We start from the raw sequence: 21,740 nt of genomic DNA on the forward strand, positions 1-21,740 counted from the left end.
CCTGAGGTTTCTCACGAGCACACTGAAGATAGTGTCCAGCTGCTAACTAGAAAGACTAACTAACCAGAACGTGGTCAGACATGTCATGGCTGTAGACGGGGAGCACAGGACACCACCGGCTCGGCACGACGGCTGTATGTCCTCTTCTCCTTCCTCAGACTCACGAGGACACGCTAGAGCTGCCTCCTCCAGGCAGTTGCTCCCAGCACTTATTAACTCCTGACAACACCTCGTCCTCCCCAGAAGTGACAGAGAACCTGGCTCAGCAGCCTCCTCCCCAGAGCAGACCAGGAAGGCCCCAACCTCCAGGAAGGCCCCAGCCCCCCTCCTCAAGCAGCTCTCTCCCACTGCTGGGAGCAGCACCCCAACGATTCTTACCCGGCTGATAACCAGCGCCGCTCTGGCCAAGTCCTTCCCATTGCCGCCTGCTCGCCCGCTGCCAGCCTCTCGCTTCTCCAGAGAGCACAGGAGAGATGATGGAGAGCTTGACCTTGGACAGTGAGAAAAGCCACTGGAAATCAGAGGAGAAAAAAAAAAAGCCACCAGAGCATGGCTCGGTCACTCCTCAAGAGGTCCCTCCTCTTCCACCTTGAGGTCAAGCTCAGCCCATGCTGTGGCAGAAACACCCTCCTCAGATGTTCTCTACCTGGACTTCAACACATCAATAAAACACTTCTTCAGTGAACTGGAAGCAGCACTCCTCGTGCTCCCTTGGGTCTGTGGCGGAAAGTAGCACACATTGTCCTCAAAAAACTCCTAGAGATTTTGGTTGTTCCAGACTGGTGTGATACAAGCATTTCAGAGACTCAGCATGAATCTACAGAAGCCAGGAGCTTCACCTTAATTTGGGATTTCACCCAGGCTTTACAGGACAAGCACTGATGCTGTGTGACCTGAAGATAAAATAAAGAGCACAGACTCGCTTCCTAAGCTGAATATTTTAACCCCAAAATGGTAAGAGGTTCCACGTCAAGCTACAGCCCACGCAAGGTCAGCACCGTCCCACCGCCTGATTCTTTGCTCCCCGACTGCTACCTACAGTCCAGCTGAAACTTCAGGTTTTACCAGCCAGGATTTGCTCAACAGCAATGCTCGCCAAAAAAAGGGTATTTTAGCAAACAAATGCATTAGTGGCAATTATAGCTGAAGAACAAAAAGCTGAAGCTAGACAAACTGAAATAAAAAAAGAAATAATGAAAAGAACTTACCAATTGAAAGGGATTAGCTCTGATGCAAGTTAATGAGACATGTGCATTTTCCTCTGCCGAGAAAAATAACAGAAATCCAGTCTGCAGCTGTAAGACGGGTGTGATTGCAGAACTGCCCAGTCTGTTATCACAGTAATCTGTCCTGACATTAAAAACTTGCTTAATTCAGGAATAAAATTTATCCCGGGCTCCGGCAGACAGGACACATGGAACAACGGAGTACCCAGATTTATGGCAGTTCCCGGTAGAGAAATTTCAGCTTCTTTATTTAGGGTTTTTGTTTTTCTTCCCAGGAGCCCCACCCTTTTCCATGTGTTCAGCTGCAAGCAGAAAGGATTTTACCCTTACGTTGTGAAGAAACACCCCCCAACCCCCCAGGGCTTTCCAGGAGGACAGTGCAGCTCCAACAGCATCAGCACCAACAACATCATCTTATTTTTTAAGGCCTGGAAAACCAGCAACATAAAATTCATTGTAGCCATGGCAATGGAGCATTGGACACGGGGAAAAACCGTAATCACTATGGCCATCCGCAGCCCACCACGTGAATTTCCAAATTACTTTTCCCTTTTCCCACTCCCCAATCCAGCTTATCCGATTAATTAAGCAAGAGGCGAATCTTACAACTGAGAAATACTCAAAATGTATAAGGGGGTTACAAATATTCAGACTTTATTATAAATAAGAAATACTGTTTTATACATAAAAACTGCAAGTGTTGCATTTTGTTCACCGCCCCAGACAGCAAGACCACAGATTAAGGCAAAAAGCTGGAGTGAAGGCACGTACTGAGGGGGCCACAGTCAGGAATAAGGTGATGAAGGGACTGTCACGCGTCGCCCGTGACATCCAGCACTCCACCAGCAGCTGTCGCATCATCACATTACGTAAAGAAATAACTGGACTTATACAATGAATAATGGCTGTAATGCAGTAGTGATTAAGAGATCGCTTATAAAGATTTTTTTTTTATTTAAAAATAAAATTCTGTTAAAAACAGCTTAAGAAAAAAAAAAAAAGGGAGAAGAAAGCAGGAAACCTTAGGCCTGAGGTCAGCCAGGGCATGCGTGCATCTTCGCATCTGCTCTTCTCACAGCCTTGGCAGAGAGGTGACGCGGTTACAGCCATCTGACCAGAGCAGCCGGCCAAGACACTGACCTCACCGTCCCACACGCGTGGGCGAGCACAGGTAAGCTCTCCTCCAGGTATTAGGTATGTTTGCAGGCAGGGGGAAATGCCAAGCTGGTAAATTGTAAGAATCTCTAAGAGAAGGGGTACAAGAGCGATGCGGGGTTTGCTGGGAACACCCCTCCGCCCAGCAGCGCCGTTCCCGAGGGTGCACCAAGCCTCCCGCCTCGCACAGTGGTATCAAGATGTCCCTAAATCCAGCTCTCCGACCACCTCAACGCTGGGTCCGGTCTCCCGACAGCGCTACAGCTCCTCACAGCCCGGCTGCAAAGCCACAACCCCTGCTCTCCTCCTGGCACAACGTCCCCGGGGACAAGGGACACAAAATGGGGTGCTGTGAACACCAGGCATCAGGGCTAGCTTTGGAGGGAGGGTTAGAAAGCATCTACCCAACGGGCAAAGTGGTTATTGCTGATGCCCGTACGGGTGCTGAGGATATGGGAGAGGGAAGAAAGGGGAGCCCCAGCTAGGAGAAATACTGAGCTCTAAGGGAATAATACGGAGAGAAGCGATAAACGGTGCACGCGCCCCGACGGCTATAGGGGAAAGCACATAGAGGAGGCCAGGCTGTGCCACTCTGGAAATATGGCTGAGTATATTTACACACACATACGCACACACGAGAGACTTCCTCACACTATAATCATGATAAAAAAAACGGAAAAAAAAAAAATCACATTCACACAAAAAATATAAATTTGAAATAATTAATAGCACCAGTGTGTGTCAGATAATAATTTCTTCCCCGCTACGCAAACGTACGAAGTTGCATAGTGTTTAAGGATAGATATATACTGGATCTCAAGGAGGGGGCGGGGGGGATGCCAGGCTGGAGGAAGCCGCAGAGGATGCTCTCATCTCAGCGGAGGGCCGGAAGAAGAGCGAGGGACTCCCCGCCGCTCCCACCCAGCACCAGTAAGCAGCTGGGAGGCACTACCTGGGGAGGGAGCCTGCCGGGGAGGTGGCAGCAGCGGTGTGAAATGCAGAATGGCCACCCGAGCCCGGCCTGAAGTCCTTGTGCTGCGGTGGCTTTACAGTGACCAGGAGATCGGTAGGCAAAAAGAAAGGAGGGCACCGGTAAACTCCAGCTCTTTCTGCCAGGTTAAAACAGGTAAAAGGTGAGACCATAGCCGGGAGATATAAAAATGCCACTGTCCTCCTCCAGGAAGAAGATGGGGAGAAAGACCTTTTCAATTCCACTTGCATGCCCCTTTCCTTCCCCACCCAAAGACATTCAGCATGAAGGCCAGTGCAGCTGTCAGAGCTCTCTGGATGGTGGCTCTCCTCTTCAGCAAGACTTTTCCTGCTTGAACAAACTAATCTGTCAATCAGACATTCGTAGCCTAAAAAAAAAAAAAGATCCTCTGGCAATTCGACAGCAACACCTACAGATGGGAACGCAGCTCATGGCTTCCACGCTCCCCAGCCTGGACTACCCGGCAGGTAGCTGCCTACAGACCAGACCCAGAACTTCTCCACGAGGAGTGGGGCTGGCAAGACCTACCACTCCACCAGGGAAGACCTACCACTCCACCAGTATCCCATCTTCCCAAAGAGCTCCTCTCAGAGGCTGCGTTTTTCTCAGTGATGCATCATCACAGAAAGCATTTCAGAAAGAGGCTTCAGCTATTTTGTCAAAGGCTACCAACGCTGCCGATTGGCCACTAGTTAACGATAAAAAAATAAATTCACAGGGTTAGAAGCTGGGAAGAGGGATCTGAATGAGTGCAGCTATACTGGCCATTACAGTAATACTTTGGTAGCCATCCCCTTCCTTCATAGGGACAGAGAGCTCCGGGACCAAGGATTTTACAAGGGGAGAAGAGAGGAGGGAAAGTAGGGTTAGTTTTGCCTTGCTGTATACAGCTCACATGGTTATTTCTGAACCACAGTATAAAGAGTCCAAAGCATCTCTCACCCTTGCACTAATCAAAGGGAAACTGTGTCTGAGAAAGGGGCAAAGGTGGAGTGCTCAGGAAGACAATTTATATAAAAAAACCCCTTTGATGCCCAAAGACGGATATTTAATTTGCTTCTCTCAAAAAAAAAAAAACTTTCAACTTATCCTGATTTGAAAAGAAAACAGTGGCTGCGAGCAGCGAAGAGTTGGGGATTTGAAGAAGATAATGTGTGTTAAGGCACTCCATAGCCAAACCACCGCTCCACCGCTCACCGGGGGAATACCCCCACCCCCAGCACACCCTTAGGGTTTCTCAATGGACGGGGTGTTAAAACAGCCAGACGGCAAGGTCTTCTTGATGTCTTCCAGGTTGCTAATGTCCTTCAGGATCTCTTCAATGTCCCTGTTGTAGGCCTGTATCGCATCATCTTGCTTCCTGGCTTCTCTCTCAAGGAAAGACACTTTCTGGTCCAGGTCGCTATCTTTCATCTGGTCTTTGGCACTGTTCAGGGTGCCCTCAATCTCATTCAGTTTGTTCAAGTCCACTGTCTCCAGTTGCCCTGAAAAACCAGAAGCAAAGAGTGAAGTCCATTAAAAAAAAAAAAAACACAAAAACCTTTGACACACTGGTTTTGGGTGCTTACGTAGCTGAGCCCATACCCGGACAGAGATCTCCATCTCTGGATTAGAAACAGCGTTTAAAACAGGACCAGCCAAACGCATTACAACTTCACTGCCTCAACAACGGTCCTCAGCTCACAGAAAAGCAGTACCCAGCATTGCACAACAAGCTTCAAGGCCACCCCAGGGGGAAAAAACCAAACAAAACCCTTGCTGAAAACACACAAACCCCATTTCTAGAAGTGAACGGACCCATTTGATTCATGGCACAGCACCGGCAGGGAAGCCAGCACACCACGCCAGCTGCCAGTACTGCAACATCCAGGCAGCAGGAAAACACTCAAAGATGTAAGGCACAGTAAGGACAGTCTTACCTAATTGATCCAGCAGGTCATTAATGACGGCAAGCAAGCTGTTCACAGAGTTCTTCGCTTTTCTTGCATTGTCTTCTGCCTCCTGGGCAGCCTGTGAGGCCTGCAGGGTATAAAAAAAAATGAGAGCACAAGAAGGCTGTAGGGATTACGAAACCATTGCCTCTCCTTTTCACAGGTCCGCCCAAGCAGTTCGTCACACACATCCCTGGCTCCTCTCTCCAGGATAACACCCCTGTGCTGAGATCTTTATCACAGTGCTAGGGAAGACTGACAAACTTCAAATAATCAGTTTTCTGATTATTTCAGTATGGGGATCCCTAATAACCGAGAAGGACTTTGCAGGAAAAGTCAGAACAGACTCAATAGGGCTACAGTCAGGTTTCAGTTAAAATAAAAGGAAAGCGTTGCATTAAGAAAACTGGCTCTCAAATTCCAACAGGGAACCTGTGCTAATGCCACCAGAGGAGTTCCTTTGCCCGTCTCATGTTTTCAATCCCACTTAGAACTTGGAAGAGACTGAATACTGGCTGGACCCAGTGCTGTCTTTGCAAGAGGAGAGCAAGGAGAAAAGCCTGCATCGCCAGCACAGCAGGGAGAAGGCACCTTCTTGCCACTGCTGCCACCTGCCAGCATTACTTACCATGCCTGCCATCATCATATCCTGCTCAGCATCATCCTGCTTCCGCTTCAGCTCTTTTTCTGCATCCTGTAGTTGCTTCATCATGTCATCCACTTCTCTGGCCAGCCCCGTCACATCAGCGAAAGTCTTATCAGCTTCGGCTTTGGTAGCAGCAGCACTCTACAGCCAAGGGGAACAGGATGGAAAAAGGTGGTGAAGGTGCAGAACTTTCTTCAATCCTTTTTGTCAAAATGCACCAATTTCTTATCATGCCACATTTTGCATTCCCCAGTAGGGAACACAGCAGAAAGCACATGGGGCTCACCAGGAAATACCGGAACAAAGGAGGTTATACAGTCATACGCACACACACACACCCCAATATCATGGGGGGTGGCTCCAGAACAGCAAAGGACTCACCTTCTGAACAGAACCAGCGATTTTCTCAGCAAAATCTGCTTTAGTCTTGGCTTCGCGGGCATCAGCAGCAGCATTGCCAAGCGCCAGCTCCGCCTGACGCGTCTTATTGTTGGCTTCAGCAATGGTCTGGGTAATGGCAGGAATCTTTTTCAGCGCCTCCTCGGCTGCTGTCTTGTTATCATTCACCCGCTTATCAAAATCTAAGAAAGGGCAAAACAGATTCTTATCACTTGCTCCGTAAGAGCCTTAGGATGCTTCTTCGACCAAGCTACCCAGGCTTTGCCACCTTGACATTAGAGGCATGAAGAGCAAACTGGGGTGTGGGGTGGTATATGCTTGCAGCTCTCCCTATTACACGTCTTCTGACGCTAAATAAGGAACTTAAACAAAAAGGAGATTTCTAGTCACTGCAAACATTTCTATTTTTTTTTCTTTAAAGAAAAAAAAAAAAGCCAAAAGAATACACCCAGCACTCAGGTACTGGCAATGGCATGGCCCGTTTAACCAAGATACCCTACTGCCAAGCGACTTGTCACTCGGGAATTGAAGGATTCACTGCAAGTGCTTTCTCTTTACCTTTCAGGTTGTTGAGAATGGTATTAGCCTCCTGTAGTGTGCCACTGCCCTTTCGAGCAGCTTCTTCAGCCAGGGCTTTCGCTGCATCTGCTCGAGCCAAGAGCTGATCTGCAGTCTAAGGAGACATGACATGTATCAACATATTCTTACCTTTTGAAGGATAACCATCTAGGTGTTTCAAAAAGCACCGCTCAGCCTGAAACACCAATGCCATACAGAGCAGCGTTCATCCCCAAGTGGCAGTGCTTCCTCTGAAACCAGGTGAATTTAGGTACTTTTGGAATACTGTTCTGAATACAAAGATGACACCATACCTGGCAAACATCCCCTATTCTCCCATACAGCCTCAATGCCATTGCTTTTACCAGCTTTTTGCATCTCCTTTCTGGGACCATTCTTCAGTATTCTTGTAAGTAACAAGCAGCGCTAAGATAAGACTGAATAAAACCAAATCTTTCATATCTGGCTAGTTACTTGTTTTTCTTTGTTTCTTTCTAGGGAACAAAAGCCTACACAAAACAGAACTGACCTGCTGCTCCGTCTTCCCTTTCTCCAAGAGGTTCTTTACTTCTAGCTCCTTTGCTTTCATGTCTTCTCTCAAGTCCTCATAATCTTTCAGCTTCCTGGCAATTAGCTGATCTAACTCCTCCGCTTCCTTCTTGATCTTATTTGCTTCATTCTGCAGGTGAAAATCAGAAACAAATGCAGATTCCTGAACGTTAAAGAATTTCTGAACAGGTGGCAAAACGTATAGTTTCTAACCATCTAACAGGTAGAAGCTATGATGGGTTCCCATCTCTTACAACTAGAGTTGTAACTTCGCTTTCAAAGCTCTGAATACCACGAGGGTCAGTGCAATGAAGGACAGAGGCTGCAAACAGTTTCATGTGCAAAAAAATCTGCTGCACTACGGTGAGCACAAGAGAGGGAGCAGTTCTGCAGACTTCAGAGGGAACTGAAATTTTTGCACTTCTCTGTTCAAGCCAAGATGGTTGGCAAACAACATTTCACTCAGTTTTTTGTCCTTTAGAGATTGGGGGAGGCGTGAGTTTACATATGTAGTTTCCCGCATGCAAGTCTCCTGCAAAAAAGCTGAAACGCGAAGTCTAGATTATGCCTAGATGGACAAAAATTCCACAGACTGTTCTTATGCAGAGAAACACTAGCAGAGCGCATGCAAGGTATGTCAGCAACCTAGCACACTGCTATAATGCCTGTCCTCATTGATCTTTAGAAAACGCTGCGCATGATACTTCCCGCACGTACCTCTAGCCCCGTGGAATCCACAGTAGGCAGACTGGTGAGATTAGCGTAGATCTGCAGGGCTTTGTTTCCAGCTTCCTCTGCCTCCGCAAGCACCTTGTTGGCCTGTTTCTCTAGGTCTCGAGAAATGTTCCTTGCTTGATTATACCTAAAAAAACCCAAGGATCCAATTACGCTACGATGTTTTTTGCAGAACTGAACTCACTAAGCGAGCAGAGAGGCTAAGAAATTGAAAGACAACTCCTATAAAACCCAAAGCGTACAACGCTACAGAAGGCATCTTAGTTTTAAGCACTGCTCTAAAGCCAGGAAATAAAAACAATTTTCTGTTACTGACTCACTTCTGGTTGAGCTCATCAATGTCATTTGCAGTTTGGTTTTCTCCAGCCAGGGTCTTCAGCAGCAGCTGATACGCTTCTGTGGAAGTATCATTTGCTGCCTTGGCTATGCGAACAATCTCATCAGCTTCTTTTTTGTGTCTGGACAAGATTACAGAAGAAAAATAATTAGAATTCTCAGCCAGTGGTTTCTATCCCCAATTCCAGATTTTATTCTCTCTTCCAGATTTTACTCTCTTTTACTTTTCCTTCCTTCACCAGATTTGCATATGGAAGATGCTGTTTGAGACCATCTCTGCAACCGAGGCATCTCTCCAGCAGCACCCATGAGATCAGCTGAAAGGCACCACTACAGTTGCACGTGTCCCTCATTCACGTGTCTAGTGTTTGCCCTCAATGATACACAAGCATGCACCCACAGTGCCAGTCTCTTACTCAGCAAAGGGCATCTGTTTCTTATCAAGCAAAATAAATTTTGCTTCCCCCTTATAGGGAAGAGCAGGCTGTGAGGAGCATGTCTTGCCACTGCCTACCTTTCAGCCAGCTTACGGGCCTCTTCTGCTAATAGAGTCATGTTGTTAGGGTCCCCGCTTGACTCCGGAGGTGTAATGGACTGGAAAAAAAAGAAAGAAAAAAAAAGTCCTAAAGCTCTTTTTCCATCTTTTATTCATCTTTGCTTTAAATATTTATTGTCATGATCTAAATGCTTAGAGATGTGTCTAACCTACTTCTGACTTCTCTGTATTTTTTTCTTAAGCCCATGCAGTTTCGACCACTGGTTATCCCTTAAAAACAAAGGTGCTGATATTTATTTAGGGGTTCTTACATTGGTTTCTTTGAGCAGGGGCTAAGATACAAACTATGACAGACACTGGTGATCTTCCTTTATTTATTTCCCATGATCTTGGGCAGGGGAGAAGATATTTCCATAGCAAATTTGCTATATGAGAGAGAGAGAACAAGCAGATAAACAGACCAGAGGGCACAAAAAGGAAAGGCCCTCTCCTCTCCTAACCATGCGGGATCTTGGCAGCATGCTCACCACGTTGTCAGCTGCCATCTTTGCCTTCTCAAGCATATCAGAAGCTAAGCTGATCAGGTCCTCGGTGTCCTCCACCCGCACCCGGGCTTGCTCCGCCAGGTTCTCCGTCTCCCGCACCGTGCCCTGGATGTTCCTCAGCCTGTTGAGCTGACTCGCTAGTGTGCTGTTGATGTCTTTGAGACGATCCATGAGGCCCTGATCTACATCTGAAACACATGATACGAAAGAGAAGAAACAAAATTACAGCAGGAAGAGAAGCTGGACCAGCAGCTTACCACTGCAGGCAACATGTTGGTAGGTTAATCCCCTATTGAAAGGGGACCAGCAAAGCCATTTCGTAAGTCAGTCAGCTTGAGATCAAAGTCATCATCAGCATGTGCACCAAATATGAGAAATGAAAAGTCATTAACTACTAAATAAGACAATCCTGCTGGGAGTTGGAACTGACTCTGATGGATGATTTTGTGTTCAGAATCATGTTTGACCTCTATCATTGACTTGAAAAAGACAACAGAGCTGCTCCTCAAGAGATATGAAACATCTGCTTTGTGAATTCTCTTTAGCTTAGCTCCTAGAAGGTAAGCAGAAATGGAGGAATAGTGGTGCTGTACGTTACTGCCTGCTTTGGGCAATGGTGGCTACTCCCGAGCCAGACACAGACTCCATTCGGAGCAGCTAGATGATGTGTGGAATAGCAAACCCACCCCAAACTCCCCCCAAACAAAGGGATGACAAAAGCTGGCAGGATAGAGCCTTGGTTCTCCAACCTGTAGGACCTACCAGCCACCCGAACTTCCCCAAATTTTTGGGCCACCGAACAGGTAACTCCCCACAACAGCGTCTTAATAACAGAGCCATAAAAGCACAGGTACATGCCTCATGATCAGGGGCACGCACTTTTGAAAAGGTGAGAGTGTTATTAGGAGATGAAGTACAAGCAGAAGCCTGCAGGCCTCCAAAATTAAGATTCTTCCCACATATGTTGCCTTGACCTTGCAGCACATCTTAAGTGCTGCAACATGAACGTTTGACACATTTCAAAAACGTACTACAAACTACAAGTTTTTTCTACTTTTCAAGTAGAAAGACACAAGCAAGTGCTACAGGTGTGCACAGATTTTTGAAAGGGTAGTTTTTGTTGCATTTAACTTGCCTCTTAGTTAGGGAAGAGCAACAACGCTGGTGAAGGGTCTAGAGCACAAGTCTTACGAGGAATGGCTGAGGGAACTGGGGTTGTTTAGCCTGGAGAAGAGGAGGCTCAGGGGAGACCTTATTGCTCTCTAATAATACCTAAAAGGAGGTTGTAGCGGGGGGGGGGGGCATTCTCTTCTCCCAAGTAGCAAGTGATAGGACAAGAGGAAACAGCCTCAAGTTGCACAACTGGAGATTTAGATTGGATATTAGGAAAAATTTATTCACCCAAAGGGTTATGAAGCACTGGAACAGGCTGCCCAGGGAAGTGGTTGAGTCACCATCCTTGGAGGTATTTAAAAGATGTGTAGATGTGGTGCTTAGGGACATGGTTTAGTGGTGGACTTGGCAGTGCTAGGTTAAGAGTTGAACTTGATGATCTTAAGGGTCTTTTCCAACTTAAATGATTCTAGGGTTCTAAGAGGTGGAAGGAAAGATGGAAAATACCACCACAAAACCCAATCCATTCCCTCACCTTTCTCCAACCCCCACCCTCCTACCCCTCTACGTGGGACTATTATCTAGGCACAGATGCCAAGCAGGCAGCATAAAGCTGCCTCAGCTAAAGCTGAGAAGAGCTTCAGTGATCATTCCCACTGGCAGGAATCTTCCCAAGCAAACACAAGCGTTAGATGCGCATCAGCTTTTTCCCAGCTTCACGCAAAGGGGACAGATTTTTCCAAAGTGGGCTGAAATCACTGAACCAACTCCCAGGGGAACATCTTCTACTGCAAAGTCAATGGTCTTCTTCAAGTTGCTCTTCTCCAAAACACACATCAGCTTATACATTATAAAGACCCTAAGGACAAACCACTGCCATACTGCTTAACGTCATGCTCACAGACATCCTATGGTAGAGATGACAGTACAAGAATCAATTTGAAGCAGAGTTTAACAGGAAAAATAGCTACAGGCCACCACAACAGCACTTTTCAGAACATTATACGCTTTATGGTGGGATATTTAAGCTTGCCAGCAGGATTTTGAAGCCTTCATTCCGATCACTGATTACATCCCAAGAAGGACTGCTTTATCCCAAGATATCTGAGCAAATTTATAAGCATAATAAATAAGTATAATAGAAAGTCTTCCGCTTGTTTAACAAATAAGTAAAAACCTCCTCTGCATCTGAAGAAGAGGGTAACACATAAACCACTTCATCTGTACAGAGCTAGAGGCAGATCTTTGCATGTACAACAGAGGCCACTGGGAGAACAGCAGGGATAAAAGCATAGTCACCGTTAGTAACATACACTGTCTGATAATAACATACACTGTCTCAGCGCTATCTGAAATAACTGTCTGTCCTGATGCACAGCATAGGCTTGAAATAAAACACGTTGTGTCCAAAGGAATGTCAAGCGAAGAGCTCCTTTCATGTTGGTCCATGTCTGATCAGGTCAACTCACCTTTGCTGTTTTGTGCTTCCTGGAGCAGCTCTGTAACATCTCTTTCTGCCTGCTTCAACCTCTCTTCAAAGGCTTGATCGGTTACAGTTTCTTCTCCCGTACCCAGATTTGCTATAAGATTCTCCAGCTCCTGCAACCTCTCTCGTTGCTCCGCCACCTATGCAAGAAGGACAGAGCACAGCTATGACACCGAGCAAACCACCTGGAACCTCTCTGCTTTCAGCAAGCGTAAAAGCCGCTGCACACGTGGGCACGTGCCACCGTCTCCAGCAATACCAAGTGGCGTTTGTGGCCTTACCTTATCTTTCACTAATCTGTAACAGGCTGGACACTCTTGGCAGCCCGGCCACGAGCGGTTGTAGAAATAGTTCTCTTCACACTGGTCGCAGCGGCTCCCCACGAAACCTTCCTTGCACTCGCAGCGACCGTTCTCCCGGCACTGCAGGGAGCGCGAACCCTCAGGATCACAGTCGCAGGCTGCGGGGAAGTTAAACCTCAGTCAGACTGGAGGAGAGGCAGAAATACCCTAAAACCCACAGGGCAAAAGCATACTCTCAATACCCTAAAACGTCTGCAAGAGCAACAGGGCACAAACCCACAGCTGGAGCCCCACTCCCAATCGGGGCGCTTCTACGCATAGCAGGGCACTCTGTCTAGCCGGACACAATGTTCCTTGCATGTGCTCACAGTGTTGCTATTGCCTCTCCCACAAAGCATTATAATTTTCTACCCCATTTCATTGTAACCAACTGCAGTTAATTTTTCTGCTCTTTATAGGCAGGGATATCAAGGAGGAAAGTTTGGATCACCCTGTTTTTCAATCACGTTTACAAGATCTGTTGCTCCTCGAGACAGAATCTGTATATTCAGGCCATTTGCAGAGTAGCTGTGCAGAGATTTAACATTAGGAAACAGGACTGTTGCAGGACAAGATTCCGAGAATGCATTTATGCCCAAGTGGGTATCTAATAAATTGGAGTTCTTCCTACCCCCATTAAAAAAATAATAAAAGAAAAAGGGGATAAGCTATTGTGCAGAGATCAAATTTCACCATGCAGGGTGTGGACGTAAAAGTGCCAACTTCTGCTGTGATTAAGAGCAAGGTGAGGAAGCACCTTCCCAGAGACAGGAGGAAAGCAAAGGCAAGGCTGGTTGTGAAACATCCTTCCCGTCTGCCTCGCTCCAGCCTCTCAGACTTACGTTTACAGCCTTCGGAGCCAAAGCCAAAGTGGTTGACCTCACATCTGTCGCAACGTTGGCCGGCGACGCCAGGCTGGCACTCGCACTGCCCGGTTCGGATGTCGCACTGGCCGTCGGTGGAGCCCAGCGCGTGGCAGTTGCACCTGGGGAGGCAGCCACATGTCAGATGGTGACACAGAAGGGAGGCACGTGCAAAGCGCCGCTCTGAAGGAGCCCTAACGAGCACAGCTCCATGTTTCCATTTGCCAGAAGTCACTTTTCTAGCTGCACAGATGCAGGAGGCAAGGCACTGAGCCTTTGAACCGTGCAAGGTCACTTGGTGCCTGCACTAAAAAAGGAACCCACGAGCCCCTGCTACCAACAATCACACAGTCATGTGGCACTTTTCTATTTAAAACCCCGATTTAAAGCTATTTATAAAGCTATTTATAAGTCAGGCTTTTTGTACAGCCTTCATAGCTGCTCCTTGACTGCTGCTCTTCCCCACCCATAGCAGCAGAGGCACACCAGTTACTTATGACAAACATTACATTCCTGCACAAGGTAAGCACAAAACCAGGCTCTTTGCTCTGAGCCAAGGCAAACGTCACCTCTCACAGCCACGTCCGCTCTGGAGGTTGAAGAAGCCAGGCTCACAGGCACTGCAGTCCCTCCCGGTGACATGAGACAGGCACTCGCACTGCCCGGTCACTTGATTGCAACTCGTCTGCTGATTCACAGTACCGTACGGATTGCAGTGACAAGCTGCAAAAATAAAAGGGATGGAGAAATATGCAGAAAGTTAGAAGTCCCTTCTGGTGTTGGTACTCTGCTGGCCAGTCCGTAAATGGGCCTGGATCCAAAACACGTGGCAGCCCAGCCCCTACATCGCACAATGCTTTTGCTTCGATGGCAGTAAGCACCCACAAACACAAGCATTTTAGCAAGCTAGAACCACCAAATGAGGATAAAGCCACGCACCGCTGCTGACGGGCATGAACAACAGCCTGATGTTGTGTCCTAACAACACACCAGGAAACGGCAGCTCTTGGGGACAAAACCATTTTTAAATACAAGAGGAACCAGCTCTCACCTCTGCACTTGTCGGCAGGATCGGGGGCCAGGGGGTTCCCGAAGAAGCCGTCTTTGCAGCGGTCGCAGTAGAAGCCGGCGGTGTTGTAGATGCACTTGAGGCACTCGCCTGTCTGGCGGTCGCAGTTCCCCACGGCGTTGGGATCGATGTTGTCGTTGCACTGGCAGAGGCGGCAAGGCCTCACAGCACCGTTTTCGCCCAGTGGGTCTCCGAAATAGGCATCGTCACACAGCTCGCACCTCTTGCCTGGAACACAACAGAAACACATGTGCTGCAGCACAAAGCCCTTTGCTGCCATCTCACCCGGACCCCCTTTGCAGTCCCTTCTGAAAAGTAAACTCTCCAACTTCCCCCACTTTCATCCCTCTGTTGGGGCCAGAAAGGTGCACAAAACCACACACAAATCCCTCCCCATCTCTAAATTTAAGCCGCTTTTTCACTGGAACTTTGCATTACAAATTATTTCAGGTCGTCTTTTCCCTCCTATCCCTTTAAGCCAAACCTATTTGTTGTAATCTGTTAATTTAAGAGTCAAAGCAGATGAGCAGGCATCAGTGCCCCAGGAAGCCCCACTGCCAACGAGATCTGCCAAACCTCCACAGGCAGCCACTGAAGCATCCAACTCAGCAGCTCCCTACACTTACTGCAGATCTGACCTCCCCAGCCAGCTATAAGCTCCATTTCTTAGGCAGTTCTTGCACACGCAAACCCTCTTTTCCCTCACCTTTCCCTTCACATCCCAAGAAGGCGGCAGGAGACAGGAGGAACTCTAGTTGTAGCTATGTGATTGCACAAAAGATGAGCTCGTACTGAAACCTGAGCTGCAGGGAACCTGGACCCCTGGACTCTGCTTTGGTTCACGAAGCAACAGCACCCATGGGAACCCCCATGAGCTGCCTCTGTGCTTGGTCAGGGGCTTTTTGAAGTATTTCAAGCACTTACAGGTATTCTCTACTTTGGACTCTGCCATGCCAAGCATAAAATCAGCAGAGGAGCAAGGAGGCTGCCAACCATCCTAAGGCTTCCTTGCTGTTTGCAGGCAGAACAAAAGGCTCTGCTTAACGACTCAGGTACATACTTGGACTTCATGGTTTATCGCTAAGAAGAAGAGATCTGTACCTGTTCACGTATTTCTCTTTAAAACTGCTGAGCATAAATTTGGTCTTGTATCTTTTTGGGCAGTGTTCGTGAGTCACTGCAGCCTTCCTGCTTTACCTAGGGAGGGCACTGGCCCTCCCCTGCAAGCATCCCGCAGTGCCTCTCTGGCTGGCAAACTGCATGTTCTAATTTTATTTCAGTCTGTCCTGCCTTCCTGACTCTTTTAAATCTATCCTATTTTCTGGCCAACACTGTGCAATTAACAGAGCTCTATTAGAAGCTAGCACAGCTCACCTACGTAGCACAGAAATGTTCAGACTTTGCACAGATGAAGCTTTTGTTTCCCTTTTGTTCTTGAGAGACAAGCAGAAGAACATGGGTAGCCCTGAGCCTCACACAGGACAGAAAATAGGGCTGAGGAAGGGAGAAGCGTTTGAACCAGAAGACACAGCAGCTTTCAGTGCTGTTCACTGCAGATCAGAGCCCCAGAACTGGCAGGAGACACATTTCCACAGGCACATGGGCTGTAAAAAAAAACCTTTTTGTGTAGGAACACACCTGTAGTGCCAGCCTGGCAGCTGGTGCACACAACCTCCTTTGTGCGGGGCACGATGGCACAGCTCGAGCTGCCTGGGCACGGGCAGGGCTGGCAGTCTGAGGCCGTGCCCGCTGTCGCATCTCCATAATACCCATCGCTGCACTTCTCACAGTGAGAGCCCGCTGTGTTATCCCTGCAATTGCACACACCTGGAATAGAGAGGGACATGGTTTTTGCTTCACGGTCCAATCCAGAAAGAAGAACCGCCCTCTTACTGCTCCCTGTTTTATCGGCCCCTCTTACCTGTCTCGGGTTCGCACATCTCGCTGTGCCCGTTGCAAGCGCAAGGCACGCAGGGACTGTAAGGCCCGAGGCTAGGCATCTCTCGCCGGTATCCAGAGGAGCAGCGCTCACAAAACTGCCCCTCGTATCCCGCCGGACAGGAGCAGCTCTCCACCCAGGCCACGGGCACGCCGGGTCCAGGGCGAGCGCTCGTGATGGTAACGTCATCCAGGTGGCCGGCACCTAGAAAGCACCAAGAGGGGAAACGCTTTGTAACCACAAAGGCTCTCATCACCGCTTCACCAAACACACATCTGAACGGTACAAGAGACAGACAGGTGGATGCTCGCAGTTGGTAAGGTGAATCAAGATGCAAAACCCTCCAGGAAGGTTTAGACAGATGAGAAAAGACGCAATATATCTCACGAAGAGCAGGAGCAGGGCAGGAAAGTTGAGAATAACAATACAGAGGAGGATGCTGAGAACTGCATGTGAGCAAGTACGATCAGTTGAAGTAAGTTACGTTTTGCATGCATACAGTTTCAATTTCCAAATCAAATACCAAAATCAATTCCTGTCTTTCTAGGGAGGACAGACCGTCTCTTTAATATACTGTCTCTAACGCAGCGTCTGCAAACCATGCCTTGGGGCAAACTCTTCAGCTATCCCTCTCAGCCCATTCCTTTGTCTGGTATTTGAAAGCTCCCTTCTCTCCACCCAGCTCATTCCTGGGAGCAGAACTGAGCCCGGACACAACATAGCTGGTTTTTAACTTGTAGCAGTGTGTTTGTACCACCGGAGCAGCTCCAGAGCACCGAGCAGAGCCTCAGCTCCCGCACATTAGCGGCAGCTACAGCACTCAGGGGATGGCTTGCTCCAACACCTTTCCTCCCTTCCATTTCACAACCCCACATTCCTCTTTACGAGCCGCTTCTACTGAAAACACTTGCAGCTTTCCCACCTTCCCCAAATGCAAATTCATCCTTTGCATCTTTCTGCAAAAATTCTTCTTCACATGACAATACCCAATATATACCCAATATTTTTACTCCTAATTCATGCCCGATTTTTATAAACCCTCATTACAGGGAACTTTCACTCAAGTTCAGGACAGGCAGCGCGTTCGAGACCTCGCCCTTCCCATCTGTCATGCCAAGGCAAGACCAGGAAACAGGGGGCATGTAACCATTCCCAGTGTAGCAGAAACTGAGGCCAAATGTTGTAAACTCCTTCAAGACTCTGTGCTATGTATATCTGGAAGACATTGGCTGTGCAACACAGCAAAACCTCCACGTTCAGAAGCAAAGAATCTGCAGGTGGTGGGTGCTCAGCTTCCAGACTCTCAAGGGCAGCACCCTTCTCCCCCAACTCCTCTCCAGGAGGTCCGGGAGAAGCCGTTACACAGGAAGATCAGGCGAAAAGCAATCGTCACAGGCTTTGCCAAATAACCTGCCACAGCTGTTTATGACCAGGCCCTACAATAAAGCAACCCGAGCACTAGACGAACGGGTCTGCCCAGCGACTTACTTCTCTCACTGTATGTCCCACGGATCTTGATGGAAGTCAAGTTGTGGAGAAGCTTCTGGAAGTCAAACGCCGTAAGAGCAGGCCTCCATGGGTAATCTGTAGCCTCGTGCAGCCTACAGAGAAGAGCCATGCATCATCAGCAAAGCTTTCAGATACTAACAGCTGTGCCCTTTTAAAGCACCCTTTCCAACAGTGGTATGCTATTGCAACATACTCTGCATATGCTTATGCAATGCTGCTAGACAGCGAGCTTCAAATTAACCTGATAAGACCGCTCTTAAAAATTAATGCTGTTTGTTTTCTCAAGAGCTCAGAGGCCAGGGGCACCACAGGCTAGGTCCCAGCTGCCCCCACCACACCTGGAGAGTCCTCTCACCTGAAGGTGTAGATCAGCGCGTTCTCACTGGGATAGGGGTTGCCCTGGGCAATGAGTGGCACTGACACTCTCAGCCCAGCCCCCTCCAGCACCAGGTCCTCTGCAGAGAGGCGCGTGTCCCGTCTGTCCAGAGCTCAGAGGCCAGGGGCACCACAGGCTAGGTCCCAGCTGCCCCCACCACACCTGGAGAGTCCTCTCACCTGAAGGTGTAGATCAGCGCGTTCTCACTGGGATAGGGGTTGCCCTGGGCAATGAGTGGCACTGACACTCTCAGCCCAGCCCCCTCCAGCACCAGGTCCTCTGCAGAGAGGCGCGTGTCCCGTCTGTCCACACGGAAGGAGAAGGTCAGGTTTTGCCCGTAACTCAAAACCTGGTTGCCCAAGAACTTGCCTGAAAGGGGAAGAAATCCTTACAGTTAGGGGACAGAACAGAAAGGGCACAAGTAGCACAAAAAGCCTCGCTCCTCGAATGACCTACGTGGTGCAACAAAATACATGGGGAAGTAGCTGTCCGAGATAACAGAGATATCCTGGGTCTCCGCACTCCACTGGAGTAAGACTTCCGAGCCATCGCGCTGCTCAGCACGCCACTCGTCCTCTCCTGAAAAATCAAATGTGCAAGAATTAAGACCGTTTGAAGACGTAGCTTTGCACACACTTCTCGTGTCATACTGCATACTGCTCATATATAACTAATCTATAGTCTGTACACTGGCACTAACAGACTTTAGAAAGTAGCTGTGCAGAAGAATGTAAATTAACAAACGTCATCTTTCCAATTTAAGCCCCTAACTCCAGTGCTGACTTGAACCCCCTGAACTTTGAAACCTATGACAACTACTTGTTCGAAACCTTCTTTTCTAAAGAGCTTAAGCAGGGATGGGAAAACCTGCAGTCCCCTACGACTTGATGCAATTTTCAGCCTTCATACGAACTGTTCTCCAGTGGAATTTTAATTAAAAAGATGTTCTTTTCAGACTATGCAACATGAAAACATGCATACGCAGGAAACTGTATGAAAAAAGATTTCTCCTGAGCTTACAGACCCATCAGAAACACAACTGTTTTATTCAGAGCCATGTAAACCCCAAATCTAAAGTGATTATAATCCTTTCCATCAGAAACTCCTGATTTGGTTCTAAAATTAAGAAAACGGCCCCTTGCCAGCACCTCTCTCAAGCTACAAAAGGTTTACATTTACAGTTCCTGCTTGCACCTGCCTGGTGTACATTAGCACTGGGTGGCCAAGGCCAGAGCAGTGAATTCATTCCTCCCTAGCTGAACAAACAAGCTGCTGACTGGGAAGCTCCCAGTAACTTCAGCAGTAACTCAGCACTTCCAAAAGAGGGATCCCGGACCCGCCGGCCCAAGGTTTGCGATCTTGCACATGGAGGAAGGAGCAGGGTTTTTTTTAAAATCGCTTCTGATTTGAGTCTACAGTCCAACCCGGGATACAAAGGAAGGCTCAATTTTACCAAACTGGAAGCTGGAGGTGATGCTGTAGATACTGTAGCCGATGGCGTTGGTGCAGACTGAAGAGTGTCCAAAACAGAAGCAGGGGGTACAGCCCCTTGGATTAGAGGAATCCAGATGGAAAAATCCAGGTTTGCATCTGAAGATGTGAAGGAAAGAGAATTAATTTCCCTGATGCTTACCTCAGGCCATCACTCGAATGTTTCTCATTCTTGAAACAAAGCCACAGGAATAGAAACTCACCTCTCGCAGTGGAAGCCTTCAACATTGTCCTTGCATGTACACCGTCCTGTCTCGACATTGCATTCCCCTGTGCTGCCAGCCAGATTGCAAGAACAGGACCTGAAAGAGCCAGGAGAGAGGATAATTCATTAAGAACCACACAGAGAAAGCTTTAAAAAGGTGCCTAGTTTTTCTTTTAGAGAGCAACAGTCTCCCTTACCTGCACCCAGCTTCGGAGAGGGAGTGGAAACCTGGCTGGCACCGGTCACACTTCTCACCCATCACGCCGGGTTTGCAGCTGCACTGGCCGTAGCTGTCGCACTGCGTGCTGAGAGAGCCTGCGGGGAGAGCAGGGAGAGGCACCTCAGCAGACCCACCCAGCTCTATTAGCCTGCAATTTTTTCAACTTTACAAAATGGGCAAGAAATACACGAAAAGAAAGTGGGAAGCATAGCTTCAAGCCAATGAGTGACAGCTAACCTAAAGACTGCCTCTAGTTCACAGGGATTTTTCCTCTAGCAGCTCGAGAGAGATGAATCGTTATCTAGTCTTCCAAACTATATTCAGCTTTAAGTACTCCTACCAACCAACCTTTTTCTCTATAAATATAATTTTAACTTCAAATTGCATTCTCGTCCTTATTCCTGTTTCATCCTCAATGTTACTTTTGCATGCCTCTAATTCCATGCCTGTTTTACTCTGCAATGCACCATTTCCGAGATTCTATTCCCTGAATCCTTTGTGTTCTCCCTAATCACCATCTCCCCTTTGCCAGGGGATATCCTGACCTCTCCCTTTCATGCTCAGATTTCCTCCCTTGATTCCCAAGTTGGACTTAAAGACTAGGCTGCCTCCTCGGAGTGAGGCTGCGTGTGCCAGTATTAACCCTAACAAACTCTTCACCAGAACTCTCATTTTTGGCAGGATGTTTTCATCAATACTGCTCTGTTCAAGCAGACTTGCACAAAAAGCAGCAGCAGGTTTCTTTAATCCGCAGTGGACAAAATGCTTTCTCCCAAGCACCGGTGTAGCTAGCAGCCTAGGATTTGTCAGCACTGTAAGAGTTAACTACTAGGAGAAAAGTATTTTAATATACAGAAATAGTTGCTTCTTTCCACTTCAATCCATACCAGAAGATTATAGCAAAGTGAAGAGTTATAAGATGATTAGGCTGGACAGGACAGAAGAACTCACAAAACCTTTACCATATACAGCCAAAGTTTAAATCCCCTTTGCAGTCCCACTTATGATTATTTAGGAAAAAACAGTACTCAGACAAAAAATAGCAATCTAAATCAATCCAGGAGCTTCAAATACGCCCTGGGTGCCAGTGTGCCACGCGATACAAGCTGATGGCTAAGTTATAAAGCCCTTTGAAATTTGTCCTTAAAGACCTGAGAAGTCACTTGCCTCCCTCTTCTCGACGGTCTCAGCTGACACCAACCCTCACCCCTCTTAAAATAAGGTCCAACAAGAGGACCTGGGAGAGCAGACGGAGGAAGAAAGAAGCCTTTCTTGGTCAAAAATTTCACAACTGTACAACTCTCTGACCAAATTAGATAGGAGACGTACCCTGGCAGACCTCTCACTGGCTGCTTTTAGGGCATGCTGCAAGCAATTACTTAATCCAGCTACTCTATTTTGGAACCTCACATCATGTCTTACTATCTGTTACCCTTTTGCCTCCTTCCCCCCTATTTGCTGCGGGCTGGTGTAGTTCTGGGATCACTCCATATGGGTCAAGTGGTTCCCTTGACAACAAAAGATTTGTTCTCCTGCCAGAATTTTTTCCTTTTTTTTTTTT

At 47.8% G+C, this 21,740-nt stretch overlaps 1 protein-coding gene across 1 annotated transcript in view; it reads right to left on the reverse strand.

The window, feature by feature from the left end:
- Positions 1-4,033: 4,033 nt before the first annotated feature.
- The window catches only part of LAMC1 (laminin, gamma 1 (formerly LAMB2)), a 67,539-nt gene continuing 49,832 nt past the window's right edge, over positions 4,034-21,740 (reverse strand). The window contains exons 7-29 of the mRNA XM_009572874.1: positions 20,157-20,274; positions 19,958-20,056; positions 19,717-19,853; positions 18,720-18,842; positions 18,443-18,632; positions 17,867-17,979; positions 16,361-16,582; positions 16,078-16,266; positions 14,422-14,667; positions 13,940-14,093; positions 13,350-13,492; positions 12,448-12,626; positions 12,150-12,306; positions 9,550-9,755; positions 9,041-9,120; positions 8,511-8,648; positions 8,173-8,317; positions 7,436-7,585; positions 6,907-7,021; positions 6,331-6,530; positions 5,932-6,090; positions 5,292-5,391; positions 4,034-4,856 (exon numbers count right to left, since the gene is read on the reverse strand). Of these exons, the coding sequence (XP_009571169.1) occupies positions 4,600-4,856; positions 5,292-5,391; positions 5,932-6,090; positions 6,331-6,530; positions 6,907-7,021; positions 7,436-7,585; positions 8,173-8,317; positions 8,511-8,648; positions 9,041-9,120; positions 9,550-9,755; positions 12,150-12,306; positions 12,448-12,626; positions 13,350-13,492; positions 13,940-14,093; positions 14,422-14,667; positions 16,078-16,266; positions 16,361-16,582; positions 17,867-17,979; positions 18,443-18,632; positions 18,720-18,842; positions 19,717-19,853; positions 19,958-20,056; positions 20,157-20,274 (3,620 nt within the window). The 3' untranslated portion in view covers positions 4,034-4,599. The remainder of the gene's footprint in view (positions 4,857-5,291; positions 5,392-5,931; positions 6,091-6,330; positions 6,531-6,906; positions 7,022-7,435; positions 7,586-8,172; positions 8,318-8,510; positions 8,649-9,040; positions 9,121-9,549; positions 9,756-12,149; positions 12,307-12,447; positions 12,627-13,349; positions 13,493-13,939; positions 14,094-14,421; positions 14,668-16,077; positions 16,267-16,360; positions 16,583-17,866; positions 17,980-18,442; positions 18,633-18,719; positions 18,843-19,716; positions 19,854-19,957; positions 20,057-20,156; positions 20,275-21,740) is intronic.

This window comes from Fulmarus glacialis, unplaced genomic scaffold, assembly GCF_000690835.1.
Source record: "Fulmarus glacialis isolate BGI_N327 unplaced genomic scaffold, ASM69083v1 scaffold1400, whole genome shotgun sequence".
NCBI classification, from domain to species: domain Eukaryota; kingdom Metazoa; phylum Chordata; class Aves; order Procellariiformes; family Procellariidae; genus Fulmarus; species Fulmarus glacialis.